At 40.8% G+C, this 21,270-nt stretch overlaps 1 protein-coding gene across 17 annotated transcripts in view; it reads right to left on the reverse strand.

Annotated features, from left to right (window-relative positions):
- The window catches only part of DLG1 (discs large MAGUK scaffold protein 1), a 244,764-nt gene that overhangs the window by 52,560 nt on the left and 170,934 nt on the right, over positions 1-21,270 (reverse strand). For 9 of the 17 annotated variants that reach the window (XM_056808371.1, XM_056808368.1, XM_056808367.1 and 6 more), the window contains 5 exons: positions 20,885-21,009; positions 15,387-15,556; positions 13,264-13,400; positions 11,348-11,492; positions 1,785-1,905 (listed from right to left, as the gene is read on the reverse strand). In XM_056808371.1, coding sequence (XP_056664349.1) covers positions 1,785-1,905; positions 11,348-11,492; positions 13,264-13,400; positions 15,387-15,556; positions 20,885-21,009 — 698 coding nt within the window. Of the gene's footprint in view, positions 1-1,784; positions 1,906-11,347; positions 11,493-13,263; positions 13,404-15,386; positions 15,557-16,251; positions 16,650-20,884; positions 21,010-21,270 lie in introns of those variants that run through there. The other 8 variants (XM_056808370.1, XM_056808359.1, XM_056808365.1 and 5 more) reach the window with 2 other exon arrangements.

Genomic DNA, 21,270 nt, shown 5'->3' on the forward strand with positions numbered 1-21,270 from the left:
GGATCATGGAAAGGCAAATTAAAAATTAACTGGAAACTAAGTAATATAATTCTAAAAATGGGGTGGGCCAAAGAACAAATTATAGGAACAATAATTTCATTAAAGAGTGACAATGAGGAGACAACATATAAAAATTTATGGGATACAGCCAAAGCACTACTTAGGGGAAAATTTATATCTCTGAACACTTATATTAATAAAATAGAGTAAAAGCAGATCAATAAATTGGGCATACAACTAAAAAATACAAATTAAAACACCCCCCCCCCCCCCCATTAGACTACATTGGAAATGCTAAAAATCAAAGGTAGAAATTAATGAAATTTTGAAAGTTAAGAAAACTATTTGAACAAATAAGCCTAGGAATTGTTTTTTTGGGGGGAAAATGATAAAGCATTGGTTAATTTGATTTAAAAAGGCAAGCAGAAAATCAAATTCCAGTATAAAGATGAAAAGGGTGAAATTGCCACCAATGAAGAGGAAATGAAAGCAATCATTAGGAGTTTTTTTGCCCAATTATGACAATCTGGGTGAAAGAGATAAATATTTACAAAAATATAAATTAAGTGTGTTCTCTGGGCACACCATACCATCGCCCACCAGAGTTTGTTACTAGAAAGGCAGAGGGACTCTGGAGAGCTACTCTCTTTCCCCTCTCCACTGTGCTGAGGACATTTTTTCATTTCACTTGTCCCTCTGTCTGTCGCCCAATGGGAGCTCTTCCTCTCCTGTTTGGGATAGGGATGCGGCCTGGGGCCTTTGGGGGTGGGGTATGGCATGACATGCAGTCTCTAAAAGGTTTGCTATCACTGCCCTAAACCATGCCTATGCAGGAATCACCCAAAAAGCAATAATATCATTCAGTCTCTCCCCAGTGAGTTCAAAGCAGGAAACAGCACAGGGAATTAAATATCTACTGGTTCTTTTTTCACTAGCAAAGATTAGAAAATTAAATTGGGGGAGGGGGGATAGGGGTAGGGAAGGATATCTATCAATTGAGGAATGGCTCAACAAATTCTGCTATATGTAAAAATGGAGATTTGAACCCCAGACTTCAATCCTCAGAAGTCCTTGGTACTTCCCAGAATTCCCTATAATCTCACCTGAGTCTCAACCTGGATGAGATCACAGTTTATTATTTAAAGGGCTCTCTGCCTCTCAAGAGCTCTCTTCCTCTACTCAGAGATTGCAACATGTAAGTAGGCTGTGAATGGGCTAATCGTGCCCTAGGCACGTGGCTTATTTTGAATCCTTGATTTCTAATAATCGTTAATAAACCTCATAAAAATATAATACTTTTAGTAGAGAAACTAATTTTTACATATATGAATGTAACAGAATAATTCAAAGTCCTAAGAAGCAGCGAAATTGGCATGTAGTCCCTGAGGGATGTACCTAGAAGCAGGCCCACCTTACAACAATGCTCAGAGTCCCTGGTAGCCCTGATCTCTACATGCTGACAAAGAACGGGTTGGTGCCAGGGCATTCTTAAGAAGGAGGACTCTATCTCTTAGACTTTAGTTTTGTATTTGCTATAATTTCCTTGTTGCTACACTTTGTTCTTTTGCCGATGGGGATGAAGGGTGGAAGGGAGGGATAGAGAACCAAGTTTTAATGAAAAAATAGCATTCAATTGAAAGAACAGTCATGTGGGCTGGTCTCTCAATGTGAGGTTTTATAAGAGCTTTGCTAATGAACAAGGGGACCATGGGATTCTTTTGTCATAAAAGAAGGGAAATTCCAGTTGTCAGGTGACAGCAAGATATGAAGGGCCCGATTCTCACCTGGTAATTTCATCATCTCCAGACACGCCTTTGGGAACTGGGGAATATCTGGTTGGAGATGCTGGGGTTTGGCCCAAATAAGCAGGTGGATTAATGTGGTTATCCACAGGTTGTGAATAAGCTAAAAAGAAAAAAACCACAAAAACAAAACAGAGAAAAAACATTAGTATAATGACCAAATAGCCTGAGCAATACAATATGCAAGACACTTCTAATTCGGGGATTATTTCCTGTGTTCAGACTTTAAAGATTCCCATGCTTCTTTCCAGCAACACAAAGTAACCCCTATATCCATTCGTAGACTGTCTAATGACTTGTCCTCGTGTCACAAAAACCTCCTGCTTTGCAGGCTCAGTAGAATGCTTGGCACACAGGAAGCCCCAAATCTGTTCTCACTTGTTCACAGTGGCAAGATACATGGTGAGGAGGCCCTATGGTCCAGCAGCAGCAGCAAGGGACTCGCCAAAGCTTAGGCTCTCAACATGGGGTGTCATCACAAGACTGCCATACCTAATTTTTCCCCAATTACATGTCAAAACAATTTTTACCATTTGTTTTCTAACATTTTGAGCTTCAAATTCTCTCCCTCGCTCCTTCCTCTCCCCTCTGCTTGAGACAGGAAGCAATTAGATTTCAGTTCTACATGCACCACCGGACTACAGGACAAGTTCCTAAGACTGCAGAGGGAGATGAAGCAAAGGTCAAAAATTCAGGACCACAAACTCTTTAATGTATTTCCTTAGGACAATGTAATGAAAAGGAATTCAGGACTTAGGTACTTTTACATTTATTATCTCATTTGACTCTCAATAGCAACCCTGTGCTATGATTATCTCCATTTTCCAAGTGAGGAAACTGAGGCAGACAGTAGTTCCACGACTTGCCTAGAATCACACAGCCAGCAAGTACCTGAAGATGTATTTGAACCCAGTTCTTCCTGATTCCGGGAGAAGAGACTCTTAGTGAGCCCAGCACTCTATCCGAAGGCGGAGTTAAAGATGAATCCAAGGTTACAAAACCGAGTGCCTGGAAAGAGCATGATTACCTTTACAGGAATAGGGAAGGTGAAGAGAAAATTGTGTAGGGGATGGAGGGATGAAGAGTTCTCTCTTGGCTGTGATGCGTTAGAAGTGCTCATAGTCAATCCAGTTGGAAATGTCCAACAAGCAGGTGACAACACAGCACTGGAGACCAGGAGAGAAAGCAGACGTGGGAGCAGAGAGCCGGACGCCTGGGAGGCACCAGGTGACAGGAGACAGACAGAAAGGCTGATCTCTGAAGCACTGGGATGTGGAACATGTGAAACAGCATAGACTTCAAGATGGGCCCTGAGGGCAGAGCTAGAAGCAATGAGTGAAGTTATATGAAGGCAAATTAACTTCGGAAGTCATGAAAAACATTCTGTTAGGTAAGTCTGCAAGTCTCAGGAGTAAGGTGGGCAAGGCCCATTCGACAGCGCTGGGGCGCGCTGGGCAATCACTTGTTGGGGATGCCATCCTGGAGATTCCACGTCAGTTGTTTATTGCACTAGATGGCCTCTAGGGTGCACAGAAAAGTTCTTCATTAATGAGAAACCTTTCTGCAGTGACAGAGAAAACCACGAAATTTCACGCATAAAAACTTTCACACTTGGAAATCCTGATGCCTAACTGAAATTCTCCCCCCTCCTTCCCCAGGACAGAAGAGGGCCCCTAACTTCAGGATCTCTTCATCAACAATTCCAGTTCCTCAGGTACCAGCGGAGGGAGTCCTTGGCAGGTTCCTGAAACTGCCTATCAAGCCTAATTGCTTTTGGTGGTTTTCGTGTTTGATCTCATTTGGTCTGGGTTCCAAAGGTTCCAACTTTCATTTGATCTCTTCCACTTCGGAGGATGCATTCCCTGATTTGTCAGTAGATGACTTTCTCAGAGCTACAAATCTTCAGAAAACTTAGCTGTCCGATATTTAGACCACGACTTCCAGGACAAGAATTTGGCGACTTGCTCAACTACTACTGCTCATTTCACTCGTCTCAGTTTGTGAACTTTTTCTAAATCTTTGTTGACATTAAAGCTGTGGGTTATGGAAATCCTGATAAGCTCTCCAGTCTGGATCAGAATGGTCATAGTTAGAGAGGAGGGAAAACACAGGAAGAGTCTCAAACCTCATCCATGACCTGGCGGAGGGCCCAACATACTGAACGGAAGCCCATGTTTACCTGCCTCCTATAGATTACGAGTTATTAGAGCTGAAGAGAGCCAGCAGATTTGGGGGTGGGGATGCACAGAGGGAAGGACTATGGAGTGGAAGGACTGATGAGCAACCTTTTAATTAATTGGAGTATGTGCTGGCAGTTTTGTGTACTTAAAAACAAGCAAAAAGCAAAAATCCTGACTTTTCACCTGTATTCGTTACAACTATATTTGGCCTTCTCCATAAGTGGAAGACTGCTGAGTTTGTGGAAGCACTGTATAGTTTTTGCCTGCAACATCGTTAAGAAATTCGTAACTCCTGGCTATTATAGGCTGCTTATTATATGAAAAAGACTCCAGAAGTATTGTCTTGGCAAAGCACTGTATATGATTACAACCTCTGACCCAACACCTTGCTGAAAATTATTTGTAAAGTCCATGTTAAGATGTTTATACTATAGAATGCCATTATTTATGTGTTTAAATTATTCTCCTTAACTATCTTTTCATGTTACAAATGCCAGGATGCATTGGGAAGGCTGTATATGAAGGGATGGGAGTTGTTTTAATTTCATTTAATGCATTACTAAGTCTGATGGAACTTTTGGTGTGCATTCCTAAACCCTAATGTCCCTTGTTCTGTGGCAAATTGGCAGATACAAGGTACTGCTTAGGTTGAAATAACTCATTCACAAGTCGGTGTTTCATTTTTCGTGCAATCTGAACAGTCTTCCTTACAGGAACACTAAAAAAATATGTTTTTTAATATCTTCCTACTGAGTTAAGTGACTCAATACTGAATTTAAGCATAGTGGTGTTCTTAGGGCAGGATTTCCTAAATGTTAGCACATAGACATAGGCACTGTATAGAATAATGCCAAAGTGTTATTTCCAGTTGTGTATCTAGATCAAAACCCAATAAACAGATTGCAATAAAAAAAAGGGGGAAGGCCTATAAGCCTGTACTGCATAGAGATTTCTGCACAAATAAGTGTTCTTTGTTAAATATTTAGAGATAGTATAAATCTAAGGAAGTTCTTATTTTTTAAATTAGTAACCATATTGGTTGTATTCTTAATGCTGAAGCATTTCTCTGGTGTTCTAATCTTCCCTAATATACATATATATGTATATACATAATATATAAAATATATATGCATATTAGGGTCATTCTGTCTCATAAAAGGAAATCAGTACAGTAACTTCTCATTTTTGAAGAAAAATGTGCCAAGTTTGGTAAAATTTTCTTGTGAAATTAGGACCAGGAAATTTTTTTTTTCTTTTGAGGTTCTTTTATAGTTAATTCTCTTTTATTAAGATTTGGATATTTCAGATTTCTACTTAAGACTTCTTTTTGTGATTTATTATTATTATTAGTATAAAATTTATATAAAAACCCTACCTTCCATCTTAGAACTGTGTATTGGTTCTAAGATAGAAGAGTGTTAAGGGTCAGGCAATGGAGGTTAAGTGACTTGTCCAGGGTGACACAGCTAGGAAGTGTCTGAGGTCAAATTTGAAAGCAGGACCACATGTCTTTGGGCCTGGCTCTCCATCCACTGAGGAACCTAGCTGCCCCTGTGATTTATTATTGCTAAAAGTATGTCTCTATTTCTTTTGGGTTCTTGGTTTTAACACTTGTGCACAATAGGTTATGAACTTTTTTTATTGTTGATTTGGTTTCATACTCTCTTCTTTTTTGATAAGAATGGTTAAAGCTTTAACATTTAATTGGTCTCTTTTTTCTTTCCTAAAAAAAAAAAACCCAAGCAAACAAAAAAACCTATTTATTTAAATTAACTAAGAATATTTTTTCATGATTCATGTTCTTTCCCTTCCCCCTCCTGTAGCCAATGAGCTAGTCTTTTCAAAGGATCGCTTTTCATATCATTTCTAGAAGTTTTTCTCAATTTAATTTAATCCTCATCTAGTTTTTAATATTTCCTCTTGTAATTATTTGGGTTATTTTCTGATTGTCTAATTTTTTAGATAATTATTCAAATAATTAAAATACTTTGTATTTTGTTTTTATCTAACATTTTATTATTTTTCAATTACGAGTAAAAATAATTTTTACATTCTTTTTTAAGTTTTGAGTTCAAAATTTTCTTCCCTCTCTGACCTCCCCCATTGAGACAGCATACAATTTGATATACTTTACACATGTATAATCATGCAAAGTACTTCCATATTAGTCTAGTTGGGAAAGAAAAGACAAAACCCCAATAAAAAGGAAAGTTACTTTTGAATGTAAGTTTCAATGTCCAGATTCCTTAGATTTTTTTTTCTGAAGGAAGAGAGCATTTTTCATCATACGTCCTTCAGAACTGTCTTAGTTCATTATATTGCTGACAATAGCGAAGTCATTCATGATTTCATCGTCATAGAATATGGCTGCTATTATGTACAATGCAGGGCGGGTAGGGAGTCGAATGGATATATAGCACAAGGCCTGGAGTCAGGAAGATCTGAATTCAAATCCAATCTCAGACCCACACCAGCAAGGTGCCCATGGGAAAGTCACTTGATCCCTATCTGCCTGAGTTCCTTATCTGCAAATGGGGACACAATGGAACAGGAAATGACATTACCACCCCAGTATTTCTGCCGAGAAAATTCATGGTTAAGTCCATGGAATCATACAGAGTTGGATGTGACTAAACTGAACAACAAAACTACACAACTGTCTTCTAGCTGTCTACACTGCTTTGCATCCTATATAACTTCTTAATCATTCCCCTAGTTGATGGGCATCACCTCTACTTCCAAATCTTTGCCAGCAAAAAAAAAAAAAGAGCTGCTACAAATGTTTGTACATAGGAGTCATTTTCCGTTTTTTTAAATATTCTTTTTGAAATATGGACCTGGCCATAGTATTTCTGGGACAAAGGGTATGCACGGTTATGGCCCTCTGGGCACAGTTCCAAACTGCTCTCCAGAATGACTGAAAACTGTTCACAGCTCCACCAATATATGTTTTAGTGTCCTAATTTTCCTACATGCCCACCAACATTTGTCATTTTTCTTTTCTGTCATACTGGCCAATTTGATAGGCGTTACTTCAGTTATTTTCATTTGTATTTTTCTAATCAATAGTGATTCAGGGCATTTAAAATATAACTAAAGATTATTTTGATTTCTTCAACTGAAAAATGGCACATATCTTTAGACCATTTTTCAACTGGGCAATGACTTGTATTCTTACAAATTTGACAGTTCTTTATATATTTGAGAAATGAGGCTTTTATCAGAGAAACTTGTTTTTAACATTTTTCCACACAATATTCTATTTTCCTTTTAATCTTAGCTGCATTGGTTTTGCTTATGCAAAAACTTCTTTAATGTAAACATATTATCTGTTTTGCATCCCGTAATGCTCTCTCTGTCTTGTTTGATCATAAATTCTTCCCTTGTTCATACATATGACAGGAAAATATTCCAGGGGCCCCTAATTTGTTTGTGTTATCACTCTCTATGTTTAAATCATGTAATTTAGTTTAATATTCATCTCTGTTTTATAGGTGAACTCACTTCATTCACATTGACAATTATTACAACATAATTCTCTCCATCTATTTGTTCTCCTCCCATCCCCCCCTTCTCTCTCTCTCTCTCTCTCTCTCTCTCTCTCTCTCTCTCTCTCTCTCTCTCTCTCTCTCTCTCTCTCTCTCTCTCTCTCTCTCTCTCTCTGTCTCTCTCTGTCTCTCTCTGTCTCTCTCTCTCTCTGTCTCTCTCTGTCTCTCTGTCTCTCTCTCCATCTCTCTCTCTGTCTCTCTCTGTCTCTCTCCATCTCTCTCTGTCTCTCTCCATCTCTCTCTCTCTCTCTCTGTCTCTGTCTCTCTGTCTCTCTCTCTCTCTCTCTCTCCATCTCTCTCTCTGTCTCTGTCTCTGTCTCTCTCTCTCTCTCTCTCTCTCTCTCTCTCTCTCTCTCTCTCTCTCTCTCTCTCTCTCTCTCTCTCTCACACACACACACACACACACACACTTTCTGATTCTACCACCTCTCCTAACATTCTCCACTTTCCCTTCCCCTTCCTCTCCTATGTCCCTGTAGGGTAAAAAATGTTTATACCCAACTGAAACTTATTCCTTATTTGAGCCAATATCATGTCACATTTTTCTTCCTCATCCCTTATTTTAATTTTGTTTTTGGGATATCATTCCATCATAATCAATTCACATCCATATCCTCTGTCTAGATATACTTCTTTTAATTGCCCTCATGTCAAAATTCTAAGGAACTACAAATATCACCATCATCATCCATGTAGGAATGTACAATCTGAAATTCAAAATTTCCTATTTAGCTTTGCCCTTTCATCAGGAATGCTTTAAAGTCCTCTATTTCATAAATTCATAGAAAGAATAAAGTTTTTGCTAGGGAGATTAGTTCTCAGTAGTAATCTAAGTTCATTTGCCCTCTGGAATATCGTCTTCTAAGTTCTCTGATCCTTTAATGTAGAAGCTGCTAAATCTTTTGTGAGCCCATGGCCCCATGATATCTGAGTTGTCTCCTTGACCTAGGGGGTCTAGAATTTGGCTACAATGTTCCTGGGAGTTTTCATGTTGGGATCGCTTTCAGCAGGTGAGAGGTGGACTCTTTCAATTTCTACTTTACCCTATGGTTCTAGGATAGTGATGGAGAATCTATGCCAGAGATGGCATGGAGAGCACTATCTATGGGCACTCGACTGTACCATCCCTATCCCAGAACTTGCTACTAGAAAGACAGAGGGACTTGGGCAGAGCTGTTCCCCTCCCCCATCTACCATGCCTGACAACATTTTTTCACTTCATCCACCCCTCTGTCTAGCAGCCCACTGGGAGCTCACAAGGGAGAAAGATGGTCAGCTCATAGGTGGCAGAGCTGGAGGGCAGTGGAGAGCTCAGGCCACTCCCTTCCTCCTCTCTATACTCACTAATGTAAAGTGATTTCCTTGTCACACTTAGGACATTCCTTACTTCATCAGCCCTTCCCCCAAGCAGCCCAGTGGGTGTGCTTTCTTACTCCCCTGTGTGGATAAGGAAAGGGGCAGGGCACGTGGCGGGGGGAAGAGGTAGGAGTGGTTGGCAGGGCATCTCTAAAAGGTTCACCATTATTGATCTACGATATCAGGGCAGTTTTCTGTGATAATTTCTCGAACTATGATGTTCAGATTGTTTTTTTGAACATGGCTTTCAGATAGTTTGATAATTCTTAAATTATCCTTCCTGGATCTTTTTTCTAGGTCAGTTGTATTTCAACTGAAATATTTCACATTTTCTTTTATTTTTTTCATTATTCTGATTTTGTTTTCTTGTTTCTTGATTTCTCCTGGAATCATTAGTTTCTAATTGCCTGTTTTTATTTTTAATTTTTTTAAACCCTTACCTTCCATCTTGGAATCAATACTGTGTACTGTGGTTTTATTTTTTAAAGAATTACTTCTGTGAACTTTTATACCTCCCTTTGAATTTGGTCAAATCTACTTTTTAAAGAGTTCTTCTCTGTGCCTCTTTTACCATTTACTATGTTCTGTTTTTAAAGGTGTTGTTTCTTTAGTATTTTTTGTGCCTCCTTTACCAAGTTGTTGACTCTTTTTTTCACTTTGTTCTTGTATCACTCTCATTTCTTTCCCTATTTTGATTTTTAAAATTCTCTCTGGAATTCTTTTTGGTCCTGTCCAAGTCATGATTTTTCCTTGGGGCTCTGGATATAGCTGTTTTGACTTTGTTGTTTTCTGATTTTGTGCTTTGATCTTCCTTGCCATATTTCCCTCCATATCATATTCCTTTTGGTATATTGTTTTTCCTTGTCACCATAGTATATTTTTTGTTGTTTGCTCATTTTTCTAGCCTATTTCTTGACTTTTATCTTTATGTTAAAGTTGGTCTCTACTCCCAGGGTTTAGAGGGCACTATCCTAAGCTAAGGTGTGGTCACTGATCTCTTGGCCTATGAGTGACGATAAGCATTCTTTCCCACCTTGGAAATGAGTTGAGGGTTCTTGTACCTCCTAGTGCTCCATTTCCTCACATTAGAACTGTATATGGTAATGCAACAGAGTTCTTGCTCCCAGTGCCAGCAAAGCATCCCCTGTAATCTCCTTCTGACCAGTTGTCAGAGTGACCCCTTTACTGCCTGAGGACTGAGATCTAAGGAGTCAATGCACATTCAGTTGCTCCTAAGGCCTGCACGGGAGCAGCCTGTATTGGACTGGGCTCCACTCTCTCCTGTGAGACAGACTATTCCTACTGACCTTTTACGTGGTCTTGGGAAGGAAAATAATTTTTACCCTCTCCATTTATTGGTTCTTCCACTTCAGAATTAATTTTGAGACACTATTCTAATGATTCTTTTTGGAGAGGAGTTTGAGAGAGCTCAGGTGAGTTCCTGCATTTAGTTATTCATATTGGTTCCACTCTAATTTTGGTACATTTTTTTCAATGTTGCCATTTTCTTAGAATTAAAATGGACACTAAAATTTTTTCTTTGATTCTTTTATTTTTGATAATTCCATTTGGGTCTGTGTCTTTCACCTATGTTCCCTGAAGGATTATTTTTTATGGAAATGGTCTGTAAAGGATATGTTTATAAATTTTGCCTCTTTTCATTTGTCTGCAATATCTCTGTAGCATAATACATGGGCAACCTTTCCTTAAGTTAAAGAATGGGAAAATATGTATATTCCTTAGTAGTCCCATTTCGAAGATGACACGAATACTTTAGATCTAGACTTCCAGCAATTTGTTCAGTTTCATATTTTTCCTTTTACCTTTCTAAAACAAAAGAGAGTAATCAATATTTAGGCCTTCTATTAGTTCAGTTAATTTTTCCTATATGAACTTAGACGCTAAGGCATTGAGAGGATAACATTTTAATAGTGAAAAAGTTTATTATTTACGATTCCTTTTAGTATAATGTAGTTTCCACTTTTATCTCTCTTTATATTGCGAATTTTTGTTTTTACTTTGTATAATAGCATGCCTGAAACTCCTGCTTTTTGGGGATGCAATCTGATGATAAACATTTATTAAGTTCCTATCATGTGTCAGGCCCTGTGCTAAGGGCCAGAGTTTCTGAACTCAAGGAGCTTTCAACTTGTTGGGGGAGGCAGCACGCAAGCTGCTATAGACAAAGAATGCCGTAGGCATGATACATGGGAAATGAATAAAGGGAAGGATCTGGGTTTTTTCTAAGCATATAGATAATCAAAAGAAGTCTAGGTTACAACAAATAAAAACTGCTATCAAAGAACTGAATATGATTCAACCTAAGGAATAGTTTTGCTATGTCTAAAATTTCTTATTAACAATAATGAAGAATTAAAAGAAAAATTGTCTATTAACCCAATTTATCAAATCCAATGGAGAAAACATGAAATAAAATCTCCCCTAGAGAGGCTATACTTACAATTGGTGACATCAGGAGGAACACAGCCATCATTCATGTACATACTGGTGGGTTTGGCTACTCTCAGGTAAACAAAGTCAGATGTGTTCTTTAAGGCCGTCACAGCTTCTTCATGAGTCACTTCTTCTAAGCATACGCTGTTCACCTAAAACAAAAACGAGGCAGACAGAATTGGGATGTCTTTACACAGAAAACATTTTCATGTATCAGCAACATAGACTGAAATTTCCAAAGCTAAGTGTACAGAGGCCTAGAACTTCCAATTTTGTATAGTCTGACGATCCAGAAGCATTTAGTCACCCCACACTTTGTGCCAGGCACTGAAGCTACCGGATATAAAGAATGAAACAAGGCACATTGAGGAAGGTCTCCATATCTCAGGGGGATTCATCACCCAGATACCTAGGAAAACAACTGTCTACAATGGGGAAATGGACTAGAAGGGAAAGAGAGATGATCAGGAAGAAAGGGGTGCCAAGAGCCTAAACTAGACCGGTAACTTCAGGAAAGAATTGGATGGGAACAATGCTGTAGGCAGAGAAATGGAACAAAAAGGGAAAGGAATTAACATTTGTTAAATTCCTCCTCAGTGCCAGGTCTGTGATCCCATTTGGCCACTGAGCGGCTCGGGCAGGTGGGGAGAGAAAAGCAGGTGAGGAGTGAGTCCAGGGATGTCTCCAATGGCTATAGCAAGTTTGGAAGGGGGGGGAGTTTGGAGATGTCCTGTGTTGGACGTGCCGAACTGGAGATGTTCCTGGGACATTCAGTCTGAGATGAAGAGGTCATTGGTGGGGCTGAAGAGAAAGAGTGGGATAAGATAGAGAGATCTTGTAGAATAGAGATAGTCATTCGATCCATGGGAGCTAATGCGGGCATTAAGCAATAGAGAAAGAGAAACAGGCCCAAGAAAGAAGCTTGGGGAACCTTCGGAGGCACTTACATGTTCTCATTTGTTTCTCTGGAGAGGAACAAGAACAAGACCATATTCATCCATTCAGGGATTCTGTAGCTATGTCCAAGAAAGAGATACTAGCTAAAATTAGAGTCAACAACATCCCAGTCTAGCTGAATGCAGGTCATGGTGCCTCTCTCTAAACCTTAATTCCAAGGTGCTCACTGCGAGCAGCTTGAAAGCCACATCCTCCTCGGAGCTTAGAGTTCAGCGCCAGGTTTAACAAGTTTAACAAGTAGGAGTCTAAAACAAAACCAAGTAAGAGTCCATGAGAAGCCTTGCTTTCGGGGCAAAGCTGGAAGTCAGGCCTGCTGGGGCCCTGCTCCAAGGCACTTGGTTCCCCAGGGTCCCGTTTCTGAACCCAATCCTTAAAAAAAATTAATTTAAAAAACAATTTCACTGGGTTATACATATATCACATATGTGTATATGCAGGCACACACACACACAGTTTGTTTTATTTTTACTTTATTAAAAATTGTTTTTTCTGAACCCAATTCTTGCAGTGCTTAGACTATTAATCCTTTACTGCCAAAAACGCCGTCTCTGTTGTGAATCATCTGGTCCTTCTCTAACTTGGACTGATCCCTTGGGTCTTGGAGGCTGTGCCAAGGTCAGCTTTCCATCCCACCCCCTTCCTTTTTTCATCTTCCCTGTTGCCAGACTCGATACCCAAGGCTGGGGGATATGTGCCAGATCCTATGATCCTGAGAGAATTAAAAGCACACGCCAAAATGTTTCCAGATAAAAATAAACAAGAGCTAAGGTCTAGGAATAGCTAGGAATATTTTTAGGTCCATGAATATGCTCCAAGAAAGATATACAAAAAAGTTTTCTTTTTTTTAGACTAAAAAATTCTTCACTGCTAAGAAGCAGCATCTTTTCAAATACAGAAAATCCAAATACATGACTGAAAATATAGGAAGAAAACAGGAGGCCAAAGGAAAAACACGAAGCTACTTACTGCTAAAAGTTTATCTCCAATCTGTAGTTTGCCATCTTTGTGGGCTGCTCCCCCTTCGATAATTTTGGTGACATAGATGCTGTTATCCCCAGGAATATGCTGATTCCCAACTCCGCCAGCTATACTGAACCCAAGACCTGCTTGGAAAACACAAAAGCATGAATTTGCCTTGGATGTGAGTCTTAGCTCAGAATCGCTTTGGGCCAGATGAAGCGACAACGGCCTGAAGGCAATGCTGAACCGGGGACCTCTTCCCTGTGGCCACCCCCCACCCCCACCCCGCTCCACCGCTTTATTATCGCACCCGCTCTCCCGGCTCCCTCCTGCCGTCTTTGCTTTGGCTGGGTTACCCAGAGCATTTTCTCCCCGGAAGTCTTTCCCAACCGCGTGCTTCCGTGCTACCATATAGCAATCTCTGTTTCAGGGCTGCTACTGAGCTCGGGGCTCATTGGCCTTCCAAGGCCTCCAACAAAGGGTTCTTTCAGTCCCATCAAGCCCCTCTGGCCCGGGGCTGAGGACTCAAAGGCAGAACATGTTCTTGCCTTCAAGAGGGAGCGACACCAACAAGTCAATGATCGGCCTCGGATGAGAGGGGAGGAGTGAGCGAGCGTGGACCAGTCCACTGAAGCAGGACGGCCACTTCGTCGAGATGCGGGGGTTTAGAACGGTAAAGACAGGTCAAGGGTCACATGGGCACAAAGGCAGGCCCTGTTGGAGGGCAGGGAATAAGCAGGGACTGAGCACTCCTGTGTTCCAGGGCCAGCACTACGCACTTCACTGACAGGAACTCACTGGATCATCACGACAGCCCTGGGAGGTCAGGGCTATTGCTATTCCCTCTTGCAAGTGAGGAAATGCAGGCAGGCAGAGGGCAGATGGCTTGTTTGGCTAGTGTTTGTTACAAGTCAAATTAGCTCAAGAAACCACCTTTGGGGTAAGAGTATAAGTTTGTTGATTACGTCAAGGTGAGCGGTCAGGGGCTCGGGCTCTCTCTCAAGGCCAGGGACTACTTGAGCTGGGCAGCCAGCTGAGTAACTAGGCGTTGAGGAGCTCATTATTCAGCCCCTCCCTTGATCCTCCCCAAACACCTTTAACTGGGGACAGCTAAGAGGTTGTCCATCAGCCTGTCGGGCCCTCTCCATCCTCACAGGTGGACAGGGCATGTCAAGAACCCTTCTCCCCTTCGCTTATTAACCAAATTCTGTTGCAAAGGAAGACACTGCCTGGGGTGCCTAAGGACAAAGAAAATGCAAAGAGCAGTAGACTGATCCCAGACAGAGAATGCACAGTAATTCTCCCTACTATATAGGAACGAATGCAGTGTATAAGAAACAAATTCTCACATGTCTGAGGCTGGATTTGAACTTAAGTCTCCCTGACTCCAGGCCTAGCATCCTCTTCACCATGCCGTACTGCCCACCCATCACTTCATTTTGAGACAATGAAATGGGGGAAAATGTTAGTGGCTTGGAGATCGTCATTTTAAAAAATTCAATTATTTAGCTTTTGGTTCTTGGAATGTGGAACAATTTTGCAATAATGTGATGGAAGAATTAATTGGTGACTGGAAGTTTTAAGAACTGTCTATCTGTTCTTTTCTTGGCCCATTTTCCATCTCAGCTGCACTTGTGAGATTAGTTAACAGGCAAATTATCAAAAAGCTTCACAACCTAAGGATAGTTTATTCCAGGAACAGACACAGAGAGCATCTAAACTCAATAGGAATTGATAAAGAAAATAATATGGGGGCAGTTGACCTAGGTAGCACAATGGCTAGAGCACCAGACCTGGAGCTGAGAAGTCCAGGGTTCAAATCTGACCTCAGCTACTTCCTGTATGCAAGTCATTTAACACCAATTGCCTAGCACTTACCACTCTTCTGTCTGAAAACTGATACAAATCCAGAAGGTATGGGTTTAGAAAAAACCAGAAAAATTTTAAAGATATCAATCTCAGGAAAGAAGAGAATAGGAATAACATGTAAATGATCTGCTTTTTGATATGACTCAGATATGCAGAGAATATTGACTCACTTTTGAAATTCAGGCAAATTCTTCCTCTAACGGAAAGGACTTGCTTAGGCTGGCAAGAATGGAGCCAGAAGCATCTTCCTACTGCCCTACCTTTGGGGCCTTTCACAAGTTTGATCTCCACCGTTTTCTCTGTCACTGGCTTCCGTCTTTTGACGTATAGACGCACAATCGATCCTGCTTCTTTCAAGGCTTCAACTGCTTTGCTGTGGGTCACGTCCCGGACATCAACTTCATTTACTCGCAAAATACAATCATTAACTCTATAGAGACACATAGGAAAGAAAAAAGACCTTTTTAATACATGTTTCCTCATCTCCAAAATTCCAAGGGCAGATGATCTCTAAGTCCAAGGGATAAAGCTCTTTTGGGATCCAGCCATAGGTCCAACTGGACCCCAATGCGGATCCCATCAGTGATTCCTGGAGTGAGAATCTCTTCAGTGTCTAAGAACAAGCTTAGGGGCACAGAGCAAGTTAAAAAAAAAGGGAATCCGAAGAGTCTATGTTAGAGTGTTCCAGAAACTGAAAATGTTAATTCTTAAGTCCAATTGCTTGGAAAAACAGTTTGGAATTCTGTGAAGAAAAGAACGCAAATGTCTATACCCTCTAAACCAGAGATTCTACTGTGAGACATACATTCCTGTGCAGGCGAACGGCCCAACAGAAATGCCGATACTCAGGGCCATATTTTAGGTAGGAGCAAAGATGCTGAAGAATCTCACTAGAATAAAGACAAGAATAGGATGTATAGCAGTAGGTGCAGAAAGCCTCTTATGGTGTTATGACAAGTGAAGTAAGCTGGAGAAAGAGAACAATTCAGGATGACCAGGAGGAAGAAGGGAAATGCCGACAACCAACCACGATCCTTAGGAACAGGGTTGGTGAAGCAGGGGCTTCCCCCAGGGAGCGGGAGGGAGAGACGGAGAAAGAAAGAGGGAGAGGGAGACTGAGGGTACCAGAAGATGCCAGAATTCCTCAATATCCTGGTTAGATTTGCCTAAATGTCTTTCTCTTTTGTTCCCGAGGGAGGGTGTTCACCCCCTGTGATCTGGTGTCCCTTCCAGGGCAAGGCCTCAAGCCCCTTGGGCCAGGATGACTCTCAAGGCCTCAGTTACTTCAACCAGTCTCATAGTGCAGGGGGTCCTCCTCTGGAAAGGCTCCAATTTAAGACTTAAGTCTTGCAGGTATTACACCTCAAACCCTCAAAGCTTTTCCAGCCCAACTGCTCTGTCCTTACAAGCCTCCCATTGTATATCAGGGAGGTTAATTTTAGGAAACCCGCCACGTGTAAGATTTCAAATTTGTTCCAGCCTAATTTCTCTTTTCTGATTCTGTCAAAGGTTCTAATTTGTGCTTTAATTTGGCCATTTGGGTTTCAAATTCTACTGACATTCGCCAGGTAATAATTTCTGAGGAAGTTTCAGAATCCTAAGTATTGCACTCAGAATACGACTGTTTCATCATAGAAACAGAATACCCAAGAGACAAACGAACACAAACGTAATAACGACGAGCCAAGGGCATTTGGAGGTGATGGAAGGGCTGAAGTAAGAGCGTAGTAATGAGGGCTTGATTTCAACGTGGGCGGCGGGCGTGTTTGGCTGTCACCGAATCCTCCGTGAAGGTTAGAATGACCCTCTACCACGGGCCCCTGAGTTACCAGTACCTACGCCTTCCTGAAATTACTTAGAAGAACTCGATGTATTCATTTACACACATGTTCAAGAAAACGGGAGGTCCAGGCTCAGTAGACAGAGGATCTGGTCTGAATCGGCCTCAGAGACTTCCTAGCTGTGCAGGCCTGGGAAAGTCACTTAACCCCAACTGCCTAGCCCTTCCCATTCTTCTGCCTTGGAATAGAACTTTCTAAGGAAGAAGGTAAGGGTTCTAAAAGAAAAAGGCATCTAAAAGGAAAAAAGAAAGAAGGGGATCAAAGCAAGAGCAAGATCACCATCTACATGATGCCAAGTTGGCTGTAAGCACTGGACGTGTAAAGCCACAAAGTGCCATACACGGATTTCCTTCTGGTTCTAAACTCGAATACAGAATTGTAGCAAACCTCTTGGGAGTTCCTTTGTCATGCCTCTTACTGGCTGACATATAAAAATCAAACATTTTTTAGTGAATATTGTCTCTTTTGAATAATTACTAAATTTTAAAAAATGGCTGGGGTTGGGGGGGGTGGAATTTCCTAAGTTTTCTTTTAAACACCCCCACCCCAATTTTAGGAAGAGCTAATTAAATCAGAACATGGATGTTATTTGTCATTATTTATTTTGAAAAGTAGCACTGATTGGTCTCTATATGTTTTCGCTAGAAAAATTAATGTCGTTTTTATTTAGGGAAAAAAAAGTTCCATTCTGTCTAGGGCACTGACTCTGGCTAAGCTACTTAGGCCTTCAGAATTCCGTTTCCTCGACAGTAAAACGAGAATGATCGTACCGTCTACTTCACAGGATTATTTTGGGGATAACACAAGGTCATTTATGTGCAAACTTTAAAATGGCTGATAAATGGTAACTGTTTATTTTTATTAATATTAACATTGTTATTGCAACAGCATATGGACAGACATATGGAAGCCTATGGGCTTCTCCAGAAAACTGCTGGTCCTGTCCCAAAGCCATGCCCATGCCTCCTCCTCCACTGGCTCATCAGCCTGGAGCCTACCACCCACACATACACACGCAGCCTGCTCTCCTCCCATTTCTAAGGCTCCCCCCCTGCCTTCTTCAAACCCTGGGTCCTGTTCCTGACTTTCTGGAGTTCAAAACCATGTTCCCAATGCTGGTTCCCCATCTCTTCTCCAAGCCACCCCCAACATAGTTTTTCAGTTCCCTGCAAGAATGGAAGATGCTTCAGGGCAAGGCCTGTCCAGTGTTTGGCTTGTACTGGTGTCCTTCCCCAGTGTCTGCTCCAAACTAAGTGCTTCACAAATGGCTATTTTCTTCTTTCTTCCTTTCCTGGAGGGGAGGAGCCATTATATTTTGGTCTCTGTAGTCCCAGTGTTTTGGCTCAGTGTATAGTGTGTAGAACTGATAAGAACTTCCTAAGTATTTATCAAATTAAATTAACTTGGGCTATTTCTCTTTTTATTAATGATATGAGTAAATGCTGTGCCCAGAGATAAGAGGAAGATCTGCTGATGGACTAATATGGAGACAATTTCTTTTTAGCATTACTGAATTATTTCTATATCTGGGTTTTGAATTTGACCTCAGACACTCTTTCCTTTGTTCCTAAGAACGTCAAGAAATGCCCCCGCCTAGAGCCTAATAGAAGGGGGAGATGAGGAGGTTCATCTTGCTCAGAAAACAAGTAGTTCAGATTAAGAACTACTGCTAAGGGCAGAACAAAGGCCTTGAATCTTTCTTTAAACAACATTACAGGATACTCCTAACTGGGAAGAACTTGATTTCTCCCCTAGATATTGGGGCACGGGAGCAGGTACATGACTATCAACCATCACTAAAGGGACAGGGAAGGGCCGAGGGAGGTTTGGGGTGGATCCTCTCCTCACTGGCTATTCACCAATTAGAGATGTCTCAGGATGTCCAAAGGGAGGGACTGAATAATGAGCTACCCAAATTGTATTTATAGATCCACATGAGGGAATTACCTTGTCTTTAATCACAGAGAGATTGCTGACCAATTAATTTATTAATTATTACTACCTTCATCAATAAATTGATTTTCTTACCCAGAAGCCAGTCTCCCAGAATTTGTAGTGACCACAATATGATATTGAGATATCTATGATGTCTAAAATATCTAGACCAGCTTGACCTTTGGGGGAAAGTCAAGTAAGATGAAAATTAGCAGAGAAAAATGGAAAATCTTCTAGTTGGATCTCAAAACGTCATTATCACAAGCATCAAGTGGTGGAGGCATAATTACACAGCCATCAATAAGACCGGAGCTAGTATACTGTCAAGTGACTGGTTTGCCATGGTATTAGGGCAGCTCAGAGAGCTAATCTAATTTCAGGCAACACTGGAGGTCAGATCCAGGACTTGGGAGGTGACAGTGCCTCTGTCCTTTGTCCTGATAAAATGGCTGCTGGAGGGCTGAGGCATCATGAGTCTAAACCATGTGAAGATCAGTTGAAGAGACAGGGAGAAAAGAAGATCCGGGGGAAAGAGGTACAAGGGCTATTTTGGAGTATTTGAAGGCCTATCAAGTTATCTGGAAGAGGAATGAGACTGATCTTGGAGGCCACATCTAGGAGTAATGGGTAGAGGTTGAAGAGAGATAGGCATGGGCCTGATTTAAGGAAAGACTTTACCATCAGAGAGATTTGAAAGCAGAAAGGGTTTCTTTAGTAGACAGCAGGCTCTCCCCTCCCCTCCAGCACAGGCTGTTATAAAGAAAAATTGATATGGAGGCTTATTACCAGATTTAAACGATTTATTAGTAAAGAGAATGGTTTAGGCTCAAATCAAATAAGCTGGCACCTGGATGGAGAGAGCGAAGAGAGAGAAAGAACCCTAGAAACCAGTAGGAAAGTCCAGAGCAAAAGTAAAAAATCCACTCTTCTTCCCTCTCTCGCTTTTTAAATCAAATACACTCCTCCCTCCATGGCCATATTATGCTGGCTCTGTCATGCCAATGCTCAGAACACCCATGTTGGCGCTGGCTGAGTCACCAACTGAACTGTGTCCCACCACTGGAGTGCCAAGGGATGGAGGTATTTTACTTCACACATGTTTTGGGGTGGAGTTTTTTGGGGGAAAGGGGCAAGGTGGGGTGGAGGAGCACAGAAAGCCATGGATGACATTCTTCTTCAAGGAACACTGGCCAACAGAGTTCCCAAGAGATCTTCTACTGCTGAAATTTTTCTTAATTTCTTAAAGCTCCTACTACCTACTCCAAGTAATTCCTGTGAAGGATGTTTTTGAGCAACATAATCCACTATTTCTAATCTCTGATATATACTATCTGCAAATATCCCAAATAAAATGTCATTCAATATTTACTATTGAAGTAAGATCATAGGAACAACCTCACCTGACAAAGACAAGGTAAGACTACGTGACTGAGGATTTGTGGATGAATTCAGCAATTTAATCATTTTTATTTAATTGAATAAATTAAGAAAAATTTTCCACAGTTGCATGATTCACGTTCTTCCCCCCCGTAGCCAAGGAGCAATTCCTCTCGGTTTTACATGTGTCCTTGATCAAGATCTATTTCCATATTATTGATATTTGCACTAGGCTGATCACTTAGAGCTAGCATCCCCAGTCATATTCCCATAGACTCATGTGATCAAGCAGTTATTTTTCTTCTCTGTTTCTACTCCCACAGTTCTTTCTCTGGATCAGCAGTTTAATCATATCTGTGTTCAAGATTTGGACACTAAAGAAAAACTGAGTTACAATTTAAGTAATATTTACTACAAACTAAGAGAGATTACTACAAATTATTACAAAACAAAAGAGAAAATGTGAACAGACCCTCTTACTGTAAATTTCTTCCCAATCCCACCCTAACAGATTTGATTTGGGGAAAATGCACACATGAAATTGGGTTCAATCTCTTTTGTTATCAAAAAAGCTAGATTCAGTATTCCAAGGAGAATTAACATACCGAAGTCTTCCATCTTGTGCTGCTGCTCCTCCAGCAATGATCTTTGTAATGAAAATACTTGAGTCATCTCCAATGTGGGGGTTATCAGTGCCCCCTGCAATGCTAAAACCAAGCCCTGAATTGCCCTGAAGGGAAAAAAGGTAAAGAATTCAAGTCAGCTATGAAAATCTTTTATCAAATTCATCAAATTTGAAAGTAAAAAAAATTGCTGTTTTCTAGATGACTAATAATCTAGAGAATGATAAAAGTACCACGGGAAATAAGCCATTTCCCCTGACTGCCCTTCAAATCCAGAGCAAATGAACAACTGCTCTCATGTAGAAGGTGTGTGCTCTCCTCCCACTCAGGGACAGTTCAGCGTCATTATGAATAGGTACAAGCAATGG

This window comes from Monodelphis domestica, chromosome 8, assembly GCF_027887165.1.
Source record: "Monodelphis domestica isolate mMonDom1 chromosome 8, mMonDom1.pri, whole genome shotgun sequence".
In the NCBI taxonomy this organism is placed as follows: domain Eukaryota; kingdom Metazoa; phylum Chordata; class Mammalia; order Didelphimorphia; family Didelphidae; genus Monodelphis; species Monodelphis domestica.